Source organism: Somniosus microcephalus, chromosome 9 (assembly GCF_052327205.1).
Source record: "Somniosus microcephalus isolate GS21.2 chromosome 9, FLI_Smic_1.0, whole genome shotgun sequence".
Taxonomy (NCBI): domain Eukaryota; kingdom Metazoa; phylum Chordata; class Chondrichthyes; order Squaliformes; family Somniosidae; genus Somniosus; species Somniosus microcephalus.
In genome coordinates, this window is record NC_140995.1 from 149,472,947 (window position 1) to 149,496,989 (window position 24,043).

The window sequence follows — 24,043 nt, forward strand, 5'->3', positions numbered from 1 at the left end:
CTTGTACTTTAATCTAATCTAAAAATCATCAAATTTGTCAGAATCCTGTTTCCAAACTTTGGACTGTAGACTTTTTTCTTTTATCAGCTTGGCACCATGCTGTTTAGCAAGATATGGTCTGAGAAACTGATAAACAAGTTTTAAAACTAAACACCTCACGTAACACCTTTCTGCTATGATCATGAATATCATTTAGTATTTAGAAGGGCACCACATAACTTGGAAAAAAAACATTTTGTGCAAGTTTTAAATCCAAAGATTTATATCAGACCATCTGGTGTATTTTCCTCTTGCGACTGTCAGTGCAACCTTGAAACAGAAAATTGTTTTATCACACCGACATTTTTGCTTATGAAAAAACTGGAGAAAAGTATTCTCCATTCCCCATCCATTTTAACAATTTTACCAAATGCATTTTAAATTCAATGAGCTTGAATCCTGTTTACTACTAATGCTTCTATTTTTTAACCTTACAGATGCAACATGGTTTCAAAAGAAATTGGTGCGCTCCTGTTACTGCTGCCTTTGAACCTGGTTTATGGAACAGACTTTATCAGATATGTCTATCCGGCCTATAATATAAAAAGCTATGGAAGTAAGTTTATATTTTATCCTGAAATATTTATTCTTGATATAATGCCACAGACAGACAAAGTTGACAAAATTCATTCTAATTTTAGTGCAAAGTGATCACTCTTATTTTAAGTGTGGTGAGACTTTATGTTGAAGTTGTAAATCCTATTTTACGTTCCAAGAGCGTAAAACACTCCTCTAGCTTGGTGGAAGAGAGAAAAATAGAACTAAAAGTGTCATTCTGAACTAGTCTATATGCAAAGTACAAGTACCATTGGCTGTCCAGCTGTGCAACATTCATTCCCTCAGGAGAAGTACTTCATGAGATCCCTAGACAGGTTCAGCTGAAACTAGATCCCCTCTATGTGGGAAATCATGGGTTGTGATCCCAAGTCCAAACAGTCTCATGGCACATTACCTCAAAGCATTAACACACTGCACTAAAAATGCTAATTCTACACCATACATTTATTTAAAGTCATGCAAAATGCTTCCAAATGCCCAAATCAGCCCAAGGCTATTGTGTCAACTTGGCTCAGTCAGGGAATTTAGCTGTGAAGTGCTTTAGGACATCCTGAAGATGTGAAAGTTGCCATCTTAATGTAAGTTCTATTTTCTTTTGTATAGTTTCCAATAAAAAATGTACTAAATATAAAAGGCCCGAGACTTACTATTTTTGCAAATTCAGCTTTATAACTAAAATATAATTAACTCATATGGATGAAATTTAATTGACAATTGATAACGTTTAGAAAAAAACCTTTAATAAAAATAATATTCATATTCTGTCACAAGAGGTTAATTTTCTAAGATACGCACAAAATTTGCATATCTTCAATCCGTATATATACCCATTAATAATATAACTGGAGCGGGAATAATGAGTAGGAGTAACAAGCAGTCCATGAATCAAAGTTAATTCTGTATCCCAAATAATAGGTATGAACAGACGGGGCTAGAAATTCGGTGCATTTGCGCCTCCCATTAGCGCCTCCGGGGGTGCTAACGAGGCGCAAACAACTTTTTGCCCAGGTGCTGCGTCGCCAATGACTCCCACTAAATTCAGCGGGAGTTTAGCAGCAGCGGTAACCGGTAGTGCCCCGCCCTGCTGCGCAGGCGATGACAGCATCATCACCGTGTGCAGTGCCCCGTTTTCACCCTGCCTGCAAAATTGGCAATGACAGAGGCTGATTCAGGCGGTGGAAATGGAGTGGCAGGAGGCTCACGGGACGGTAAGTAACAGGGAGGTGGCAGGCAGGGGGGGGGGGAAAGAAAAAAAAAAAAAAATCGACCAACTTACTTGTCGCGGCCCGTTGCGTCTGTCAACGCGGGGTCCGTGCCGCGATCTGGCAGCCCGGCACTTCTCGAGTGCCGGACTGCTGGCATGGCACCCACTCCCCGGTGGTCCAGGTAGCGCCCCGCAGAGTTGTGGACTTGGGCCCTCCCCTTTAATGAAGGGAGGAGCCCTTCCATGCAGCAGCGCTACGATATTCAGGGGTAGTGCTCTAAGAAGGAAGTGGAGCACTTGATTTAGCACTCCACCTCTCTCTTGGGGCGCTAAAACTGAAGTTAGCGATCGCCGGCACTATTTTTCGCCGCAATCGCCGGCACTATTTTTCGCCGGGCACTAAATTTAGCGCCCAGCGATGTTAGCGACCCAAAATGGTCGCTAACGAATTTTCCCCCCACTGTGTTCAATTCTGATAGTGTATCTTTTACCACAATAAACTATTTTCAAGGCATTTTCTGACCTTTAGCTGAACCATGGAGTTCAATTAGTAAATCGGTAATGATTGCCACTAACAACTAATGCCTCATTTTTTGTACTTTGCAAACTGGTTTCAAAATTATGTGCAAACTCCTTGGACTACCAGTAAGATTATTCTGCACCACTCTTCATTTTTAGAAGTTCTATTACTGATTTGTGGGAAAGCCACGTGTAATGAAACAGCAGTACCGCATTACAATTCCAAAAATATGACTAATCATTTGAGCAGTAAGTCATGGATTTCTCATACATTCTTCTCTTTGTTTCTTGTCTGTAACATTCACAGCTATAATAAAAGAAAAAAGACTTGCATTCATATAGCGCCCATCACAACCTCAGAACATCTCAAAGCACTGAACAGCCAATGAGGTATTTTTGAAGCGGAGTCACTGTTGTAATGTAGGAAATGCAGTAGCCAATTTGTGCACAGCAAGATCCCACAAACAGCAATGTGATAATGCCCAGATGATCTGTTTTTGTTATGTTGATTGAGGGATAAATATTGGCCAGGATACCGGGGATAACTCCCCTGCTCTTCTTCAAAATAGTGCCATGGGATCGTTTACGCCCACCTGAGAGGGCAGATGTAGCCTTGGTTTAACTTCTCATCCGAAAGACAGCGCCTTCAACAGTGCAACTCTCCTTCAGTTCTGCACTGGAGTGTCAGCCTAGATTTTTGAGTTCAAGTCTCTCGAGTAGGACTTGAACCCACAACCTTCTGATTCAGAGGCGAGATAATGGTACAGAATGTAATATTCATTACAAATCCGTGTCTCTGGTGAATTTTGTGCTCCTCTAGGTGAAAGATATCAATGTTTGGAAATGGAATTTTCCCATTTCAGGCGCTCACTCTCAGCACTTCAATTAGAAACAGCATGGTTAGATGCAGAGCAAGGTTCCTTCTATTTTACCCAACAATCCACTGCAGAGGACTACTGCCTACTAAAGCTGTGTGGCATTTTGCATAGCCTACATATATTATCGGAACAAGGTTGTCAATTTAACGTCACAAGGAACTGGGCAGGAGTGCCTAGCGATGTTCCCTCTAAGCTGTGCTTTGTTGTGCGAGGTCTGTTTATTTCAATGCACGTTTAATTTAAATTTCTGCACATGCGCGGTGTTACCAATGGAAAAGCTGGTGAGCGGCCTGCGCTGGACCTTGCAGATTACTGCGCGCAGCCTACAGGGGACATTGGTGCCTAGACTCATTTCACATAGGTCTCCTAAAGCCAAACAGAAGAAATCACCATTACATCAGTCTGGGCTGGATCTGAATCCAGGTCCCAGTGATGAAAGAGCAGTGAGCTAACTCATGGCACTGCTTATCTGTCAGGTAGCATTTTGAACTAGAAGTGCAAGTTAAAATGTGACGTTCAATACTTTAAAACAAGATACATGGTATTGAATCTTATATTTTTATACAGAGGTGTTGATTAAGGATATTTTTCAGAACATTACAACATAATGATGTTGCTATGTGGTCTCATTGTGGCTGTTTGGTAGCTTGTACATTTGAGCTACTGGGGTATGGACAGAAATACACAACTTGTCATAAGTGAAAATAACCAGAATTCGTCAAATTGCTTTGGATCAACTGATCCTAAAAATTTGAAGATTTTCTGACAGGTGACAAACATCTACATTACCATAACTTTTTTTTTAAAAAACATTGTAGATGTAGTTAGATCAGAAAGTAATCCCACTTAGATCAATTATCTCAGCCCCAGGACATAGCTGTCAGAGTTCCTCAGGGCAGTGTCCTGCAACCATCTTCAGCTGCTTCATCACTGACCTTCCCGCCATCATAAGGTCAGAAGTGGGGATGTTCACTGATGATTGCAGGGTTCCGTTCCATTCGCAACACCTCAGATAATGAAGCAGTCCATGCCCACATGCAGCAAGACCTGGACAACATTCAGGCTTGGGCTGATAAGTGGCAGGTAACATTAGCGCCACACAAGTGCCAGGCAATGACTATCTCCAACAAGCGAGAGTCTAACTACATTCAATGGCATTAGCATCGTCGAATCTCCCACCATCAACATCCATTGACCAGAAACTTAACTGGACCAGCCACATAAATACTGTGGCAACAAGAGGAGGTCAGAGGCTGGGTATTCTGCGGCAAGTGACTCACCTCGTCATTCTTACAAATAACTATGAATAATATTACAACATTATTCTTCCCGCATAAACACTTAACTCACTTAGGGGAAAGTGGGATACTGAATTTGGGGAATCTTTATCTCAACATCAGTGGGAAGGTGGATTATGTAACTAATCAGTAACAAAACTAATCAAAACACTGTGCTGTTACATTGGCCCAGATTTTGCTGTGAAAATAATGGCGAGTTCACAGGACTCACCATTATTAAGGTGTAAAAAAAAAATGTGGCGAAGATGCGGATACGGTGTGAGTTGCCGCTAGCCTCGCACAAGCTGTCGCTCCCCGTCAAACCTCCCATGAAAGTCAAAAAATTGCTGGATTTGCGCCGTAAATACGAATTTATACTGCAGTTATTTAGGGCTGTTATCGCACGTCGTAAGGACCCTGTTAATGACATGATTTATGGACCCGACATGTTTTCAACCAAAGAGGACCCAGAAAGTGAACAATTAAATGTGTGGAGTCTCACTCCCGCAGGTCGTAAATTGTTCCTACTTTTCCTTTCTGTCTCCTAATCCAATCTTTCCTTCCCTCTCCTTATTTTTCTTTCCTTATCTAATTTGACTCTAATTCATCCTATTTCCTTTCCTGTCGTTGGTTCTGTTTCTTTCGCTGACCTCACCGCACTGTTACCAACTCGCATTTCAAACACTTTGCAGAGCAAAAATAATACCATCTGAGGAATGACGAAAACAATCCAACTCACACCGCTTGCAATTTCTAGGCTAATGTAATCATGCTGCTTTGGTGTTGTCTAATTCGATGCACAGGAAATTGCAGAATAATTTGGCAAAATTGGCATAAAATCGTGTGTAACTTCCCGATTATGCTCCTACAGAAAATGCTAGGCCTATATTTGTTACCAGTGAGAAATCACAGCAAAACGTTACATAGTTACAAGATCCTGATCTTTACAACAGTGTGGTGTGCAGACCTGTTGCTGATGCTTGGTAGTTTGTTGCCATTAGCTTTCGCAGGATTCTCCCAATTAACAGCTGTAACCCCAGAGGAACAGTGTCCGTGGATCTGCCGAAATCACAGTGGACAATCAAGAGAATCCCACCCACCCCCCCAGAAATTCGACACCTATGTATCTATCTAAACACCAGAAAGCTTCCCCCCCCCCCCCCAAACAAAAGTGTTTAAAGTTTTCATAAATCATATGATGCCAAAGTTTGTTCTATTTACTTTAAAAAGCTGAATTAAAAAAAAGAGTGGGTTAGGTTTTCTCTTGTTTGTTCATTTCAGTAACTTTACATGTGAGAAAAAAAAATCATTTTTCATCCAAACATCTTGTCTGAACAGAACAGACATCAGGGAGCAGTGGTTAATGAGAGACAAAACAACTTGTGGTTCAACCAACATAACTAACTCAGGTCCACAGCACTCCTACAAATGGTACAATGTGATTTTTCTCATTTCCATCATAATCAGCCAAATGGGGGAGATGGAGAAAACTGGAAAATATATGAACCATCATCTCCCGGCACATCATTAGGGATGTCGATGGCTATAGTCTGGGAGCAAATCATTTAACCACTTTCATGGTTAGGGAATGACAAATTAGCTCGTAGAGATCTAAAGTAAGGCAATTAATTGATTTGTAAATATTAAATTTGGAAAAAAAATTAAAAATATTAAATTTCTCCAGTGGCTCAGTAGGCAAAAGCATTGTTTCATGTGGAAGTGAAGCAAACATAATAAATGTCTCAGGTTTGATCCCTGGTCCCTGCCAAGTTAGCCTGTCTCAGCACTTGGGAATACAACTTCACTTGAATGGTCCCACTGAGGGTAGAGGAAAGCAAAGGCACAGCCCATGGTTTCCTCACCTGATCTTAACTTCTGCTGAATGTGCGTGTGTAAGCTACATGTGAGGATTGACTATGGCTCAGATGTAGCCTCCAGGTTCAAATCAAGCTGGACACTTAGATGAATTACTGGGGTCTGCAGCCCAGAGTCACAACCCAACATGAGGTTCCCGAATCACTGGGAAATAGGGATATTTGGAGGGGGAAAAGGAAGACACACAGTTAATTTGTAATGCTATTTTTTCACTCCAATAAAAACTGAACAAACAACCTTAATAAAGTATTATTGTATCTCCACATCTTGGCCCTGTACTTCAAAGTTGTTGCTTGTTTTTGTTTGTAGCTTGGAACAGGAGATGCAGGATATAGTTGCAATTTATTGCAACGTCTGTATCATACTCTGGAACTTTGATGTTATGTTTGTTGGACAGGCTACTAGCCTATGTTTATATACTGCCGCATGCTTCTTCCTGTAGTTTGAGGTTAAATCTCAACAAAAAATTCACATAAGAACTCAGTTGTTGTCACACCTTAATCTAACCGTATACTTCTAATAATTAGAGTAGATGGGCTGTTTTATAACCATATACTAGAAACTTTAATCTGAAAAAATTGCAACTCAGAAAGGATTATTAACATTTCTTCCAATGCTTTAACAACAAACTTTATTATTGTACTTCTACAACAAGGAACAAAATGAACAGATTCAAACAGTATCTCTATTTGTTTTTCCTAAAATAGGTAATGAAATAAAATTGCGTCATTCATTGAGCTATGAAGACAGTGAACACAACAGCAACTCGAAATCTGCAAGTAAGCCATATATAGTATTTATACGCAGGGCAGTGTTACCCTTTAAAACAAACATAAGCTTAAGTGAACTACGCAAATTAAAATGATACGTTATTGACTTTTAAGGCATGACCTCCACTAATTATATTTTACATATCAAAGAGTTTTTGGAGAGCTACATTCAATGTGCTTTACCCCTTACCACAATAATTCTAACATTTGACCAAACCATTTGAAACTAAGATAAAAAGATAAATTCCATGATACAACATTGCAAAACAAAACAAAACAAAACAAAATCCCTATTATTCACACAGCACAGAATTATTTTCCTCTGTTTAATCAGTTTAGCAAGAAAAGTAGATACGAGTTGAAAGCGATAATAGACTAATGGTCAGTGTTTAGCTCTGATCTTAGGGTTAGGGTTCCAAAAGTGGGTTAACAAACATTGATGAAAAATGGCCTGTTTATGCTCGTCAGTATAAAGTCTATAAGGAGGAACCCAAACAGCATTGCTCAGCTGCTGAAGTATTAGCAAAACTCAAGGTAGATAAGTTACCTGGGCCTGGCCGTGTTGAAAGTCAGAGAGGAGATAACAAATTGTGCCATGAGACTGGAGAGTAGCCATTATAACACCTTTGCTCTTCTAAATATGTTGGAAGAGTTCAGCCCTTCCAGCGTCAATCACACACAACCCTGTTGGTACACTTGATGACCTCCAAATCAATGAAGTGCCAGCACCTAGACATGCCAGATCAGTCTTTTACTTTCTAGCTTTTCAAGTCTTTGGTAAAGAAGGAGTCACACACAGGTCTGGGCAAGACAGGAAATGTTTATGCCCTCTCAGTGAGCCATCTGTGGGCCTGTGGTCTTAATAGCTTGTTTTCTATTAATGGTAAGAAATGTTATGATTGTATAACCCTTCATAGTTTAATTTGCATTTGCCCCTTTCTTTCCTAGCATTCAGTCTGACTACTGATTCCATTTTGAGGACATTTTTAGGGCATTCCTCTGACAAGACCAGTTGGTCTAACCTCCACTGTAGGAAAACTATTGGAATCCATAATTCGAGATAAAATTAGTGAGCATTTAGAGAAGCACAGATTTGTTTAAGATAAGCCTTCTTTGACAAATGAAGATGAGGCAGAGACCATTGCATCTTTTAAGGGAAAATTAGATAAATATTTGAAGCAGAGAAAGATGATGAAGATGAGAGTGTGGAGCAGTGGGATTGGTTTTGGATTGCTGTGGCATAGAGCTGGCGCCGGCACGATAGACTGAATGGCCTCCTTGTGTGCTGCAAACTTTTTGGTTTCTTTGATTCTATCTTCTGTGAAATGAAAAAAGTTGAAAATAAAACTTCCATATGTAGCAAACGATACTCAGCTTTACATTCCCATGACTATTGTGCTGTCAGCCGTTTGTCTGTCTGACGTTAAATCATGGATGAGCCAGATCTTGCTGAGGCTTAACACTAGAAAGACTGAAGCCATTCTGTTTGGTTTCTGCTAGGAACTTAACACTTTGACCCTTGATTCCATTCCCTTTCCTGCTACTCTCTCAAACAGAATCCAACAATGTGCAACCCTGGAGTACTGCTTGATCCTGAACTTAGCTTCAAACCTCACATCCTGTCCATCACCAAGACCATCTCCTCTGTGACTTCATCACCACCACCACTACTGAAACCCTCAGGCCTGACTTTTCCAACGGCATTCTAGCTGGCCTCCATCTAATTCATATAGAACTCTGCCACTCACATCTGTCTTGTATTATGTCCTGCTCATGTATCATCTCAGTGCACTGATTTTAAAATCCTGATCCTCATCGACACACCTTTCTATGGTCTCTCTTCACCGTATCTCTGCACTCCTCTTCCACCCTTAGTCTCTGCTCGCATCCGCCACTCTTCCAACTCCATCCTCCTGTGTGTTCTCCCTTCCCTCTGCTCCACCATCAGTGGCAGAGGCTGCAGTCAACTTTACCATACATTCTGGAAATGTATCCTTCGACCCCTCCATCATGCTACATCTGTGCCCACCTTGAAATGCCTTCCTAAAACCGGCTATTTCAACTGCCGATCAGCCTCCCTAGCTCCTCACCTTACTCCAACTCAGCTCTGACGCACACAGTGAAGCACTTTGGTACACTTGCTACATTAAAGATCCGATATAAATATTAGCTGCTATTGTTGCCATTTACTGTCAAGATTCGCACATTGATAATAACCACTTGGGCAAGAAACTGGAAGGTGCCCAGTGCTCCTGCAACCATATCCTAGAAAAGAATCAATGCCTTTAGGAGGAGGAAAAAATTTGGCAAAGAAAAAAAAAAATCACCATATGCCATTTATTTTTTACAAAGGGTTGATTTGTTACGATAAAATGCAGACTACATTAATGAACTAGAATAACTGGGTCCAATTTAAACAAATTAGATTAACAAAGCAGATTTTTTTTAAATAACTCCACTACCACAAATGTCTGTAATATGGGAAAATATGAAGTATTCAAATATTTTTACAACATGCTATGTCAACAGTTTTATTTTGTAAATAGTGGTGCTGATTTGTATAGCATGTACGGTATGTACACTGGTGGTTTATGTTTGATGGCTTGAGCCTCCAATGGATGACTGTCAGGTCACTTTTTCCTTCCCAAACTATCAGAAAAGGAGTGGGTTTTTCCATAAATCAGAAGTTCCTGGCATGTTTTGTATGTTCTGAAATATTTTATTTAAAAACATACATTTTAGAGCACATTTGAATTATTTTTGCCTTTTTACGTTGATCTTAAGGTACTTTGCGGGAAGTAACTATGTAGAACATGTACTTAAACTGTCTAAAAATGGAATGCTTTTCATACTCAAACCTACTGTGTGAACAGAACACAAATTGGGAAGTGATAGCTGATACCTATCTTGAGGCCAATATAACTAATGCCTGTGGTGCTCGTGTATACAACCACTGTCATTCACCATTTCCTTTTTGGAAATCACTGGGAGCTTAACACATCACACTATTGCAGTAGAATCTGAGCTCACTACTGTGATTTCCCCACAAGATGTTCCAATTTCATTAAAGCTAATACGGGACGATAGAGGAAACTGGAAAGTAAATCAACCATAATCACTGTTATGTACGTTGCAGTTAAAGAGCACTACAGCAGTATTCTAATAGCAAGATGTCTGTCACGGTGAGAATGGTGTATGGCGAGACCCAACTCTACCTCTGCACCACCCACTATTGGCGACGGAGCTGTTGCTGTACTATATGACTGCCTGGAAGGCAAATAATCCTGTTGAGTCAAAATTTCCTCTACTCAATGTCAACATGACTGAAACCATCTTATTTGATTACTGACCTATTTGCCTCCAGCTCTAACTCCATCAATCTTTTTGCTCCCACTCAGGTTTAACCTGATGGTGTGCAACCTCAGCTTCTGTTCGATCCTGAACTGAGTCTTAAGACTTGCTTCTGGTCCATTGCCAAATTCCAACTCCAGAACATTGCCCATTCCAAAAACCCATATCTAAACTTTCATCAGCTCCAGGATTGATTTATCTTTGCCAGCCTACCCAACTCCACTTTTTGCAAAGTTCAACTAATCCAGAACTCTGCAGCCCAAGCTACTTGCACAAAGTCCCATACACCAATCACTTTCATCCTTATCAAGCCCCAGCGAATGGTTTTCAGGAACCTCATCCTTGTCTTCAAATCGTTCCATAAGCTCACTCAGCCCTCTTCAGCCCTATGTTACAGCCTAAGTTAACAAGACTGAAGCTATCTTGTATGGCTTTTGGTTGTAGCTAGTAAGGTCAAGATTCTGAGACGGCACGATTTATTTGCCAATTTGGATCTGACGAAAGGTTATCGACCTGAAACGTTAACTCTGCTTCTCTCTCCACAGATGCTGCCTGGAGTATTTCCAGCATTTTCTATTTTTATTTCAGATTTCCAGCATCCACAGTATTTGGCTTTTGGATCTGATTAATGCTTGTTCCACCACACCATTGGAGGCCTATCTTCAGCGATATGCTCTGTTCACAATGACTTTCCTAAACGGTTTTATTTCATTATATCTTTCTCTTCAAACAAACCAACTCTTTGATCTTCCATTTGTTTTCCTTCCCCCAACAAATTCCTCCATTGCCATGTGGTATCTACCCCTTGTAAAGTGCATTGAGACCTATTCCTACATGAAGAGCATCATGAGTTATTGTTGACAGAAGAGGTTAGGAAAAGGCTAAATTTCAATTTGTTTTTCTAAAAAATTATTAATCATGAATAAGGATCTGGAGTTTCCTCCGGATTTGCACCCAAGTACACCCATAATCTGGGCACAAAAAAATTAGTGGTTTAAAAGATTACAGAATTTTGAGTGCGAGTTATGCGTAACTACAATACGCCCAAGTCTCCTCGCTCTTTTAGGTCTGTCCATCAAACCCTCCATCTGAACAAATCTCTGCCCACAAAACTGGTCATGCCCCCGACTCTCAAATGCGAATATCCTCCAATTGCGCCTGTTTGGAAGGTCTCTCAACATTGCCACCAGATTTCCAGGTGCAGCAGAAAACAAAATTACTTTTCTGGTCTTTTAATTGCAATATTTGAGCGTTTAAAAAAAAAGTCTCCTCATGGAGACCTGCTCAGTATTTTCTGTTTCTTTTAATGGACTTTATGGTACAAGTCACATAAAAAAGTTTCCTCGATTGCAGGTTCTTAAACATGCTGGCCTAGAAATTGGGTTTTGGCGCAGCCAGGGCTTTAGCGCCGGAAGTTAGTGCCGGCGCTAAGTCCCCCTGCGCGCGCCAAAAATTCAGTAGCGCCGCGCCCAAACGGCTGCCGGCGCTACTGGAGGGTTTCAGCGCCTCCCAATGGGCGCTACCTGCCCCATTGCGGCGCTGTTCCGGCGCTGTGGCGCCCGATGCGGTGCGGCAGGCTGGGGAAGTGCAGGCCTCCTCCTTCCGTTAAGGAGGAGCTGCCTGCACCCGACCGCTGGCCGTTGACGGCTGAATAAAAATGAGCCCGGCACCTCGGAGAAGTGCCGGGCTCGCGGCCCACACGCATCTGTGCCGCGGGGGGGTCTTGGAGGAGTCCGGGGAGGGAGGTGCGGGCAGGCAGCCGCCGGGGAAGCGGCCGGCCGCCGCGCGACCTTAATGCACCGGCGCTAACTTCAGCAAGGCACCTTTTACAGAACGTTGCTTGCGGCTGCCACGGGCGAGGCGGCCGCAACTCAATTTCGGAGTTCAGGTGAGTTACCACGGCAACCGGGACGCTGCGCACACCGATGACGTCATCGGTGCCGGCGCAGCGCTACCGGTGCAACGCCGCTTTAGGGCCCCACTCAATTTTTCAAATGGCCATAACTCTGGCGCTAGTCCCTCTAGCGCCTCAAAAGCGGCGCTAAGGCTAGTGAATTTCTAGGCCGCTGTGCCTGACATGCATAAATGCTGGATGAATGAATTGAAACTTAAATTTTAACACTCAAAGAAGAAATATACTGGTGTGGGTTCAGTGTTTCCTTGGGCTCTGATTGGTTAAGCCGATTTATGCCCATTTAAAGTTCGGGTGTTTTCTGATGAGATTAGGAGGATACTTCAGTGTTAACTTGGCATCAGCAAAATGAGTGCAACATTGGGTCTAAATTCTGTGTTACGCCCAAGGAGGATACTCCAGGCCAACATTTTTTTTTTTTTTTTAATCAATTTCCTTTCCCCAGTAAGATCTCCACAATCACCTCAATTAAAATGTCACTCTAACTTACCTCAAACTATGCACAAATAAAGATATTATGTGAATTAGGAGGACATCTCTTCCTGTCCTACTAAATCTGATGTCTGTAGTAAAATTAGATGGACTTGTGTTACTGTTTTATAACTCTGCCCAGAGCTTTCTTTTCTAAAAACCTGTGATGCAGACAGAAGTTTGTGAGAACTCCCTCTTCAAAAGCTTTCCTCGACAAACTTTGTATATGACCAAAGAAAAGAATAAATAATCAAACATTTATAATTTTTTCCTTCCCAAAACAGGCAATGAAGTAAAAGGGCATGATTCACCGAGCAATGAAAACAATGGCGACTCTAATTCTGCAGGTAAGCTCTATTCAATATTCACATTAAGAACAGTTAAATGAGCCATGCAAATAAAAATACTTATTCGCCCTCCTTTATTCTAAATTCAGAACTTCATGTTAAAGTTCGATGAAGACGACAATACTCTTTCCAATATTCATATCAACAGCTTACTTGTACAAAATACAAAACTTAATGGTTTCAGTCATGTTTCTTTTTCTTTCCCAAAATAGGTCATCAAGTAAAGGGGAAGTATTCACAGAGGACTGATGACAATGGGCAAAATAGCGACTCCAATTCTGGAAGTATGTAACATTTAATTTTTATAAGTACGATAGATTTAATAATCTATTGCCCTCAATGGCAGAAGCTCCATTTATTAATTTTAGATATGAAATTAGAAGAACTAGCCTTGAAATCCACAATCCAGTGCCGCACTCTTATCATGAGTGTGCTGGGAGTCCAGTGGAAGGGGTGGAAAATTGGTCAGGTCCTGCACATTACGTGTCCTGGCCTTTCCTGCATGGCCCCTGATATCAGAGGTTGAAAGGCTGGGGAGAGTGAATTACCAAATTATTAATATCCTTGTTCTGACCTACATTCCGCCAGCCACCCTGTACACCAGAAAGAATCAGGCATATTGACACTTGGCTTGGCAGATTTGATGCCGAATTTCGGGTCCAGACCTAGGTCCCTGCCTGGATTCTTCAAATAATTTCTGTCTTGATGGGGCCTAAAGATGCACTGCAGCAACTCGCCAAGGCTTCTTCAGCAGCACCTCCCAAACCCGCGACCTTTTCCACCTAGAAGGACAAGGGCAGCAGGCGCATGGGAACACCACCACCTCCAAGTTCCCCTCCAAGTCACACACCATCCTGACTTAGAAGTATATCGCTGATCCTTCATCGTCGCTGGGTCAAAATCCTGGAACTCCCTACCTAACAGCACTGTGGAAGTACCTTCACCACACGGACTGCAGCAGTTCAAGGCGGCGGCTCACCACCACCTTCTCGAGGGCAACTAGGGATGGACAATAAATGCTGGCCTTGCCAGTGACGCTCAGATCCCATAAGCGAATAAAAAATTTTTTTTTTTTTTGAGCTGGTACAGCCGGCAGCTGCTCGAGTTAGTGGCCAGTATTGCTTTTCCTGATGTCTCTTCTGGCTAGCGACTGATTGGATTATTTAGAGTAGATGACCTCCACCGACCTTAGATAATTCAGTGGGGTCAGGAGTGGATGTCAGATGCATTAGTCACAATTTTCCAAAGCTCTCTAGATTCAGGAATTGTGCCTCAGGATTGGAAAATTGCAAATGTCACTCTTATTTAAGAAGAGAGGGAGAGAGAATCCAGGCCACTTGTCAGTTTAACATCAATTGTGGGGAAGTTACTGGAATCTATTATCAGAGACAGAGTGCTTATCAGTTGATCGTAGTCAGCATGGATTTGTAAAGGGTAAGTCATGTCTGACAAATCTAGCTGAATTTTTTTTGAGGTGGTCACTAGCATGGTGAATAGGGGAGTGTCTATGGATGTTGACTATATCGACTTCCACAAGGCATTTGATAAGGTTCTGCAAATGAGATTAACAACGAGAACACATGGAATTGGAGGGAACCTTGTGATATGGGTCGATAATTGGTTAGAAGATAGGAGACAGTGGGTAGGGATAATAAGTTTGTTCCCTGATTGGTAGGATGTGATAAGAGGTGTTCCCCAGGGATTTGTATTGGGGTCACAGCTTTTCACCATACATCTTAATGACTTGGATGAAGGATTAGAGAGTTGTATATCCAAGTTTGCAGATGACACTAAATTGGGAGGTACAGTAAGTTGTGTGAATGGGAGGAGGAAGTTACAAAATGACATAGACAGACCAAGTGAGTGGGCAAAACTATGGTAGATGGGAGTTCAATATGGGCAAGTGATAGGTTATCCATTTTGAATCTGAGAAAGACAATATTTTCTTAATGGTGAGAGGCTAGGAGCTGTGGAGTAGCAAAGGAATTAAAGGGGTCCATGTATACAAATCACTAAAAGCTAGTGCACAGGTACAAAAAGTAATCAAATGGCTAATGGAATGTTTTTGTTAGGTAAGTGTAAGGATATGGAACAAAGGTGGGTAAAAGGAGTCGAGGTACAGATCAGCGAAGATCTAATTGAATTAAGAAAAGAAAGACTTGCATTTATATAGCGCCTTTCACGACCTCAGGACATCCCAAAGCACAGTGCAACCAATGAAGTACTTTTGAAGTGTAGTCACTGTTGTAATGTAGGAAACACGGCAGCCAATTTGAGCACAGCAAGCTCCCACAAACAGCAATATGATAATGACAAGATAATCTGTTTTTTGTTATGTTGATTGAGGGATAAATATTAGCAGGACACCAGGGATAACTCCCCTGTTCTTCTTCGAAATAGTGCCATGGGGTTTTTTACTTCCACCTGAGAGCAGACGGGGCCTCGATTTAACGTCTCATCCGAAAGATGGCACCTCCAACAGTGCAGCACTCCCTCAACACTGCACTGGAGTGTCAGCCTAGATTTTTGTGCTCAAGTCTCTGGAGTGGGACTTGAACCCTCAACCTTCTGACTCCGAGGCGAGAATGCTACTCACTGAGCCACAGCTGACACAATGGCAGAACAGGTTCGAAGGGCTGAATGGCCTGCACACACGAAACTAGGAGGGATTGTGAGTTGTGAGGAGGATGCAAAGAGGCTTCAAGATGATTTAGACAAGTTGAGTGAGTGGGCAAATACATGGTAGGAAAAACAGAAAGGCAGAGTATTATTTAAATGGTGATAGATTGGGAAATGTTGATGTACAAAGGGACCTGGGTGTCCTTGTACACCAGTCACTGAAAGTAAACATGCAGGTGCAGCAAACAGTTAGGAAGGCCTTCATTGCAAGAGGATTTGAGTACAGGAGCAAGGATGTCTTACTACAGTTGTACAGGGCCTTGGTGAGACCACACCTGGAGTACTGTGTGCAGTTTTGGTCTCCTTACCTAGAAAGGATATATTTGCCATAGAGGGAGTACAACGAAGGTTCACCTGACTGATTCCTAGGATGGCAGGACTGTCGTATGAGGAGAGATTGGGTCAACTAGGCCTGTATTCACTAGAGTTTAGAAGAATGAGAGGGGATCTCATTGAAACGTATAAAATTCTGACAGGGCTGGACAGACTGACTGCAGGGAGGATGTTTCCCCTGGCTGGGGGGTCTAGAACGAGGGGTCACAGTCTCAGGATACCAGGTAGGACATTTAGGACTGAGATGAGGAGAAATTTCTTCATTCAGAGGGTGGTGAACCTGTGGAATTCTCTACCACAGAAGGCTGTGGAGGCCAAGTCACTGAAAGAGAGATAGATAGATTTCTAGACACAAAAGGCATCCAGGGGTATGGGGGGAGAGTGGGAATATGGTATTGAGATAGAGGATCAGCCATGATCATATTGAATGGCAGAGCAGGCTCGAAGGGCCGGATGGCCTACACAGGCTCCTATTTTTCTATGTTTCCTGTTGTTATGTTTCTCTGTAAAGACACTCCACACTTACACCAACAGAATGATCCCAAGGATTTTCAGATTAATGTAGGTAAGGTAATAATTGTGATATTTGACTAAGTGACATTGAAATGGAACACATAAATCAAATTGTTGAACTTCCTACACACAGTGCATAAACTGTGACTGATTTCCAAGATTTCCCAGAAGACCCCACAAAATCACTGCAATCCAATGGCAATTCCACTAAGAGCTGTAACCACAACCAAGTGTTTAGAAAATGAAAGAATCTTTCTTCAGCACTGGATACACAATAGAATGAGCAGAAATGTGCACATAAAGTAAAATTGCTAACGGGGCAGTTGAATAATTTTCAAAGGAAACAGAGAAGAATAATGAGCAGTCCTGTGCTGCAGACCCACTCCCACTGGTTAGCGAATGCTTAACCCACAACGTAAAATTCTGAAGAAATTTGAGCTTTTACTAATAACTGTTCACACTATAATTTTTCTTATTCCTTTTAACTAAATATTTAAAAGACATCTAACTTATCCTTGGAGCAACATTTAAAAACAAACATATATAGATAACAAAAGTCAAACTTAACAATCGTGAACAACATGAACAGCAAAAATCTCAAATACTTTTACTACACATCGTGTGGCAACCGATCTTTCAAAATATTTTAAGCAACATTTCATATCTTATATTCATTACAAATAGAAGTAACCACATCAAAATGTTACTTGCTTCCAAGACCCTTATTTATACTGGAAGTGGTGCGTAGACTAGTGGTTTACAACTCCCCTGATCTACTGGGCTTTTATTTCCATGAACTTTTGGAAACGAGTTGTTCAGTTTTACATAAAGTGCTGGCTCCCGACACAGGTTCTATTTATTTTAAGACCTTGGACTTGAATTTTTAAGCATGATTTACTTTCCTCATGGCATTTGCCAGTTTCAATCTACTTTATATATGTGGTGAAAATAAGCAGAAAACTAATTCTACAAGCTAAAGAAATTGTTTCAACTCAAACTACTTTGTAAATATAACACCCATCAACTGGGAAGTGATGGCTAATGGGAAATAAATTGCTGTGCTACATCTGACATGACAAGCTTCAAGTGCTCAGTTATGAGGTCACCTCCACGCAATGGTTTACTTCCTGTAAATTGCCAATATGTATCTGCTATAAAGTTCACTCTTTACCCCTCTCTCTTCTCCAATTAATGCCGCGTCACCAACCTCCCTTTCCTCTCTAATGTCCTTTAGCATATCATCTCCTCCCATCTTCATGCCCGTAACTCCTAAAATTCCTTGCTTGAACACCTCCAGTCTACTTTCTTCACCCTTACAGCAACTAAACATCTTTTGCCAAAGTCCTGAATGGCATCCTCTGAGGGTGACTTGTGCATTTTCCTTACTTGTCTTCCTTGACCTATATGTTGCATTTGTGGCATCCTTCTTCAATGCCTCTCCTGTATCATCCAAGAAAGAACTTGGATTTAAATAGCATCTTTGACAACCTCAGGACATCCCAAAGTGCTTCACAGCCAATGAAGTACTTTTAAAGTCTATGTAATGTAGTGAAATGCAGCAGCCAATTTGCACACAGGAAGGTCCTACATAGTGAGATAAATAACCAGATAATCTGTTTTAGTCATGTTGGTTGAGAGGATAATTGTCCAATAAACTGGGAAAAACCCCCGTTCTTCTTCCTGAGAAGGCAGACAGAGCTTTGGTTTAACGTTCATCTGAAAGGTGGCACTTGCAGCACTCCTTCAGTATTGCACTGAAGTATCAGCGTTGATTTTGTGTTGAAGTCTTTGGGGTGGGGCTTAAACTAACGACTTTCAAACTCTGAGGCCAGAGAGCTACAATTGAGCCAAGGCTGATACCTAACCAGTTCCATGGAACTGCCCTTGCATGGTTCTGATCCCACCTACTTAACTGTTACTCATGAATCTCCAACAATGATTTCTCTTCCCTTCCTTAAACTGTCACAAGCACGCCAGGGATCTATTCTTGGCCCCCTCCTCAAACTATGTACTGCCCCTTAGCAACATCATCTGCAAGCACAGGTTAGTTTCCATATTTCTCCTGATGACATCCATTTTCACCACTTCTCTCAACCCATCAACTGTCTACGTGCTGCAAGACCTAGGTCATGGATGACGCGCAACTTTCTTCCGTGACATGCTTTGAGATGCTTGTTGTGTTAAAGGCACTAAAGAAATTCTAGTTGCTGTTGTTATATACCAAAATGAGCAAACTATTTTTAGTACAAAGATCAAAGGAAATTTTTTTCCATTTCTAATTTTCTTTCATTTCTCCTCTACTGATTGTGATGATTGTGATGATAAATTCTGGGATATGGCAACCTTCTGGGATCTTACCCAAGTGACCATTGTTCATATACATGTCTCAACCGTGTCAGCAAGCTATTCCTCCACAAGGGCTGGGGAGAGGGTTTCACAGCCGATTCTAATCACTGTCCTCATAAGACATACAAACAATTTCCAGCAGATGTCAGTGTCTAGCAATGGGAACCTTGCATGATGTTCTCCTCCCTTTGCCTACGAGATAAACTGCAGCACCCAGACTGCTGTCTTGGCTGAGATTTACTAATTCAGCAGACATCAAACCTAGTACAGGAAACTTTGTGATATCCGGCACCGACGGGACCGAGCTGTTGCCGTCCCATCAAAACTGCCGGGCAAACCAGCGCTAATGTTGAAACATACGGAGCTTTTGAGCTCCGTATCTGGCAACAAACCCTTAGCAACAGCTTCTAAACAGTCGGCCGTACCTTGCAAGCGTCTCTGTAGCTTAGCAACAGCTTCAGCGAGACCTTGCAAAGCCTGACTGGTGAAAAAAAAGCAACGAGAAGAAAAAAAACCTAACGAAACAGCTCCTGATTTTTGCCGGTGGATCGAGCATTCCGGACAGTTAACCTCCGGATAAACCAAAGTTTCCTGTACCTTGTTGATCCCTATCACTATGTATCATACCCAAAGTAGTACATTTAACCATCATTTTATTGTCTATAATTGTTCTTAAAATCTAAACTATCTATATATAAATAGATTGAATATTTCATTTTTTTTAAACTGAACAAAGCCTTGTAACTATTGCAATTTCTCAATTTCTCCTGATATCTGCTCAGAAATGTATTTAAAACAATGCAAGGTTTGAGAATATCTATTCCAAAATCTATAGTGCACCAAATCTTTTGTGCACACAGTTGCTGCAAATGAACTTCTTTGGAGCAGCCCTGAGTGGCAAATAGCTTCAACACAGATATAGAAAAAGTTGTCTAAGTGAACTTACACTGTTATTCAATATTTGCACAAAGGATAATATGACAACTTTGCAATCCTGTTGTGAGGAGCCTTACATACAAGCAGCATACATCAGAAATTCAGAGTTGCACTGTACACCATTTCCTGACCATTACTTTTAAATTATCAGAAAATTGAGTACAGCACATGCCCAAATAACAAAAGCTGACAATTAAACTTAGTGCTCTGCACTGCCGATGGCAAAAGCTACCCATTTTTCAGATTGTTATATCCATCCACACAAATGGTCAGTAATATGACAAACATAAAAAAGAACCATTGCAAGTTTATAAGCTTGTTTTAATAACCAGATTGAATATATGGCTACTTGTGAGCAGTGAATTGTGTCTGTTTGAAGCTGTTAATTTTTTGGAATCTTGGGCTCAGCACATTACAGAAATACAGCTGTAGGGTGCCAGCTGACCCTGTAATTTGCTGCATAATAATCCCGTCTCAGTAAAGCCAATGCGGGATGTAGGGAAAATTGGGAAGTGACTCAACCAAAATCACTGTTGCACATCTTGCAGAATTTGGTCACACTCACAAAGGACCAAAAGCAGAATCCTGCAAGCAGGTTGCCTTCTCAGCTTCTCCATTGGGAATGGTGCATCGTGAGGAGATCTCTGGAGACCAAATTAACATATGAAAAGTTAAAACAACAAAAATAGAAGTTAACATACTTTCGTTTCCTAATTCAATGCCTAGCTGGAGTCTATTAATTAGAGTAGATGGACAGCAGTTACTATTTATACTTGAAATGTTCTTCTGTAAAACTCATGATAGAGACAAATATTTGCTGGTGAAACATCGGTTATGTTTTAGTTTAAGAATCTTTCCTTATGTAGTGTACATTAATAAATATTTAAACATAAAAGAGGATTCATCAAGTATGATTTTATTGTATTTTTCAAAACAGGCCATCATCAGGTGAAGGGACAGTATTCTAGGAAATCGTCTTCTGAAGAAAATGGACAGAATGGTCACTCCAATTCTGGCAGTAAGTAACAAGTCATTTTATTGATGTATGATAAGAGTTTTCTTTACAGAAGCATGCACATTACAAGTTGAACACTGGTACGAAGAGGTTTTCACTTTGCAACAGTGATAAACTTGTGTAAATGTGGAGTTAAGGACTGCACAGTAGTCTACTGATTATGGTACTACACTAGTAACCCACAGGTTGAGAGTTCAAACCCAACCATGGTAAGCTGTGAAACCGAATTCAATTCATCCGATTGTTGTGCAAACCCAACTGAGTCACTGAATTATTTCAAGGAAGACCACCACCCTAACTGCGTCTGGCATACAGGTGACTCCAGTCCCACACTATGTGGTTGATTTTCAATATTCTCTGAAGTGGCTGAGCAGGCCACCAGTTATAAGTAATTTCTATGGAATTCAATAAGAATAATAAAATCGGATGGACTTATGAGCAACAACCCTGTTTTCGTATCAGGATAAGACTAAAGCAATCTCTATGGGCTGATGGCCATGTTGGGAGAGCTGTCCTTTACACATTTGCACGTAAAATAATTCAATGCCTAGCTGAAGTCTATCAATTGCGGTAGACAGACGGCAGTTACTACTTATTCTTTAAAAAAAATTCTGTAAAGCTCAGGATAGAGACAAATAGTTGCTGGTGAAACATCGGTTATGTTTTAGTTTAAGAATCTTACTTTATGTAGTGTACGTTAACAGACGTTTAAATAAAAGAGGATTCACCAAGTATGATTTTATTGTATTTACCAAAACAGGTCATCCTCAGGTGAAGGGACCGTATTCAAGGAGATCGTCTTCTGAAGAAAATGGACAGAATGGTCACTCCAATTCTGGCAGTAAGTAACAAGTCATTTTATTGAGTTTTCTTTGCAGAAGCATGCACATTACAAGTTGAACACTGGTGCAAAGAAGCTTTCACTTTGCAACAGTGATAAACTTGTGTAAATGTGGAGTTAAGGACTGCACAGTAGTCTACTGGTTATGGTACTACACTAGTAACCCACAGGTTGAGAGTTCAAACTCAACCATGGTAAGCTGTGAAACCGAATTTAATTCATCCGGATTGTTGTGCAAACCCAACTGAGTCACTGAATTATTTCAAGGAAGGAAGACCACCACCCTAACTGCGTCTGGCATACAGGTGACTCCAGTCCCACACTATGTGGTTGATTTTTAATATTCTCTGAAGTGGCTGAGCAGGCCACCAGTTATAAGTAATTGCTATGGAATTCAATAAGAAGAATAAAATCGGATGGACTTATGAGCAACAACCCTGTTTTCTATCAGGATAAGACTAAAGCAATCTCTATGGGCTGATGGCCATGTTGGGAGAGCTGTCCTTTACACCTGTGCATGTAAAATAATTCAATGCCTAGCTGAAGTCTATTAATTAGAGTAGATAGACCGCAGTTACTATTTGTACTTAAAATTTTCTTCTGTAAAGCTCAGGATAGAGACAAATACTTGCTGGTGAAACATCGGTTATGTTTTAGTTTAAGAATCTTACTTTATGTAGTGTACATTCTGAAACGTTCAAACTAAAAAGAGTATTCATCAAGTATGATTTTACTGTATTTTCCAAAACAGGTCATCAGGTGAAGGGACAGTATTCAAGGAGATCATCTGAAGAAAATGGACAGAATAGCGACGCCAATTCTACAAGTAAGCCGTACTTTTTTTTTATGCATGAGGCAAATTTTTCCTTTTGACGCATGCAAATCTGAAACAAATATGCCAATCAAAATACGACTTCATTCTTCTACATAGCATATCTGTTATTTACTAACTTTAGACATCAGTAGATTTAACATGTATTATATAAAAGGAAATCTAAACTTTTTATGTAAAGCACAAAAACTAAGCAAAGTTTTGTTACATTACTCCTAAACCCAAACTGTTAAATCCCTATATTTTGATGGCAACCCCATCAACAGGAAAGTATAAAGTAGAAACTATTTCTTTCTTTTTAAAAACATGATCGCTCGGATATGTCCTGTCCCACCAACAGGGCAAACCCACCAGAGGTGGGGGGCACAGTGATATACAGTCGAGTGAGAGTGGCCTTGGGAGTACTTAACATTGACACCAGACCACGTGAAGTCTCATGGCTACAGGTCAAACAGAGGCAAGGAAACCTCCTGTTGATTACTACCTATGGCACTCCCTCAGCTGCGAATCAGTATTCCTCCCTATAGAACAACACTTGGAGGAAGCATTGAGAGTAGCAAGGGCACAGAATATACTCTGAGTGGGGGACTTCAATGTCAATCATCAAGAGTGGCTCGGTACTGAGCGAGCTGGCAGAATCCTGAAGGACATAGCTGCCAGACTAGGCTTGCGGCAGATGGTGAGAGAACCAACATGAGGGAATAACCTACTTGACCTTGTCCTCACCAATCTGCCTATTGCAGATGTGTCTGTCCATGGCAGTATTGGTAGGAGTGACCACTGCACAGTCCTTGTGGATACCAAGTCTATCTTCACACTGAGGACACTCTCCATCATGTTGTGTGGCACTACCACCGTGCTATGTGGGATAGATTAGTAACAGATCGAGACACTCAAAACTGGGCATCCATGAGGTGCTGTGGGCCATCAGCAACAGCAGCGGCAGAATTGTATTTCATCACAATCTGTAAACTCATGGCCCAACATATCCCTCACTCCTGCATTGCCATTAATCCTGGTTCAGTGACAAATGTAGAAGAGCATGCTGGGAACATTACCAAGTGTACCTGAAAATGAAGTGCCAACCTGATGAGGTCACAACACAGGACTACATGCATAGTAAAGAGGTGCAGTCTGGCAGCTATGTCCTTCAGGACTCAGCCAGCAGTGTTATTAACAAGTCCCTCTTGGCAGTGGACAATCTGTACCCTTGTTTCCCTCATAGCTTCTTCCAAATTATATTTAACGATGAGGAGTACTAACTCCTCAGCAGCTGGGATGGGGCGGTGGTAGGTGGTGATAAGCTGGCAGTTTCCTTCACCTTGTTTGACCTGAAGCAGAGACTTC

The 24,043-nt window shown here is 41.2% G+C and overlaps 1 protein-coding gene across 1 annotated transcript in view; it reads left to right on the forward strand.

Annotated features, from left to right (window-relative positions):
* Positions 1-24,043, forward strand: part of LOC147112758 (uncharacterized) — a 50,408-nt gene that overhangs the window by 11,654 nt on the left and 14,711 nt on the right. Inside the window, exons 3-9 of the mRNA XM_085998218.1 lie at positions 477-595; positions 7,058-7,129; positions 13,139-13,201; positions 13,414-13,485; positions 20,946-21,026; positions 21,784-21,864; positions 22,616-22,690. Of these exons, the coding sequence (XP_085854344.1) occupies positions 477-595; positions 7,058-7,129; positions 13,139-13,201; positions 13,414-13,485; positions 20,946-21,026; positions 21,784-21,864; positions 22,616-22,690 (563 nt within the window). The remainder of the gene's footprint in view (positions 1-476; positions 596-7,057; positions 7,130-13,138; positions 13,202-13,413; positions 13,486-20,945; positions 21,027-21,783; positions 21,865-22,615; positions 22,691-24,043) is intronic.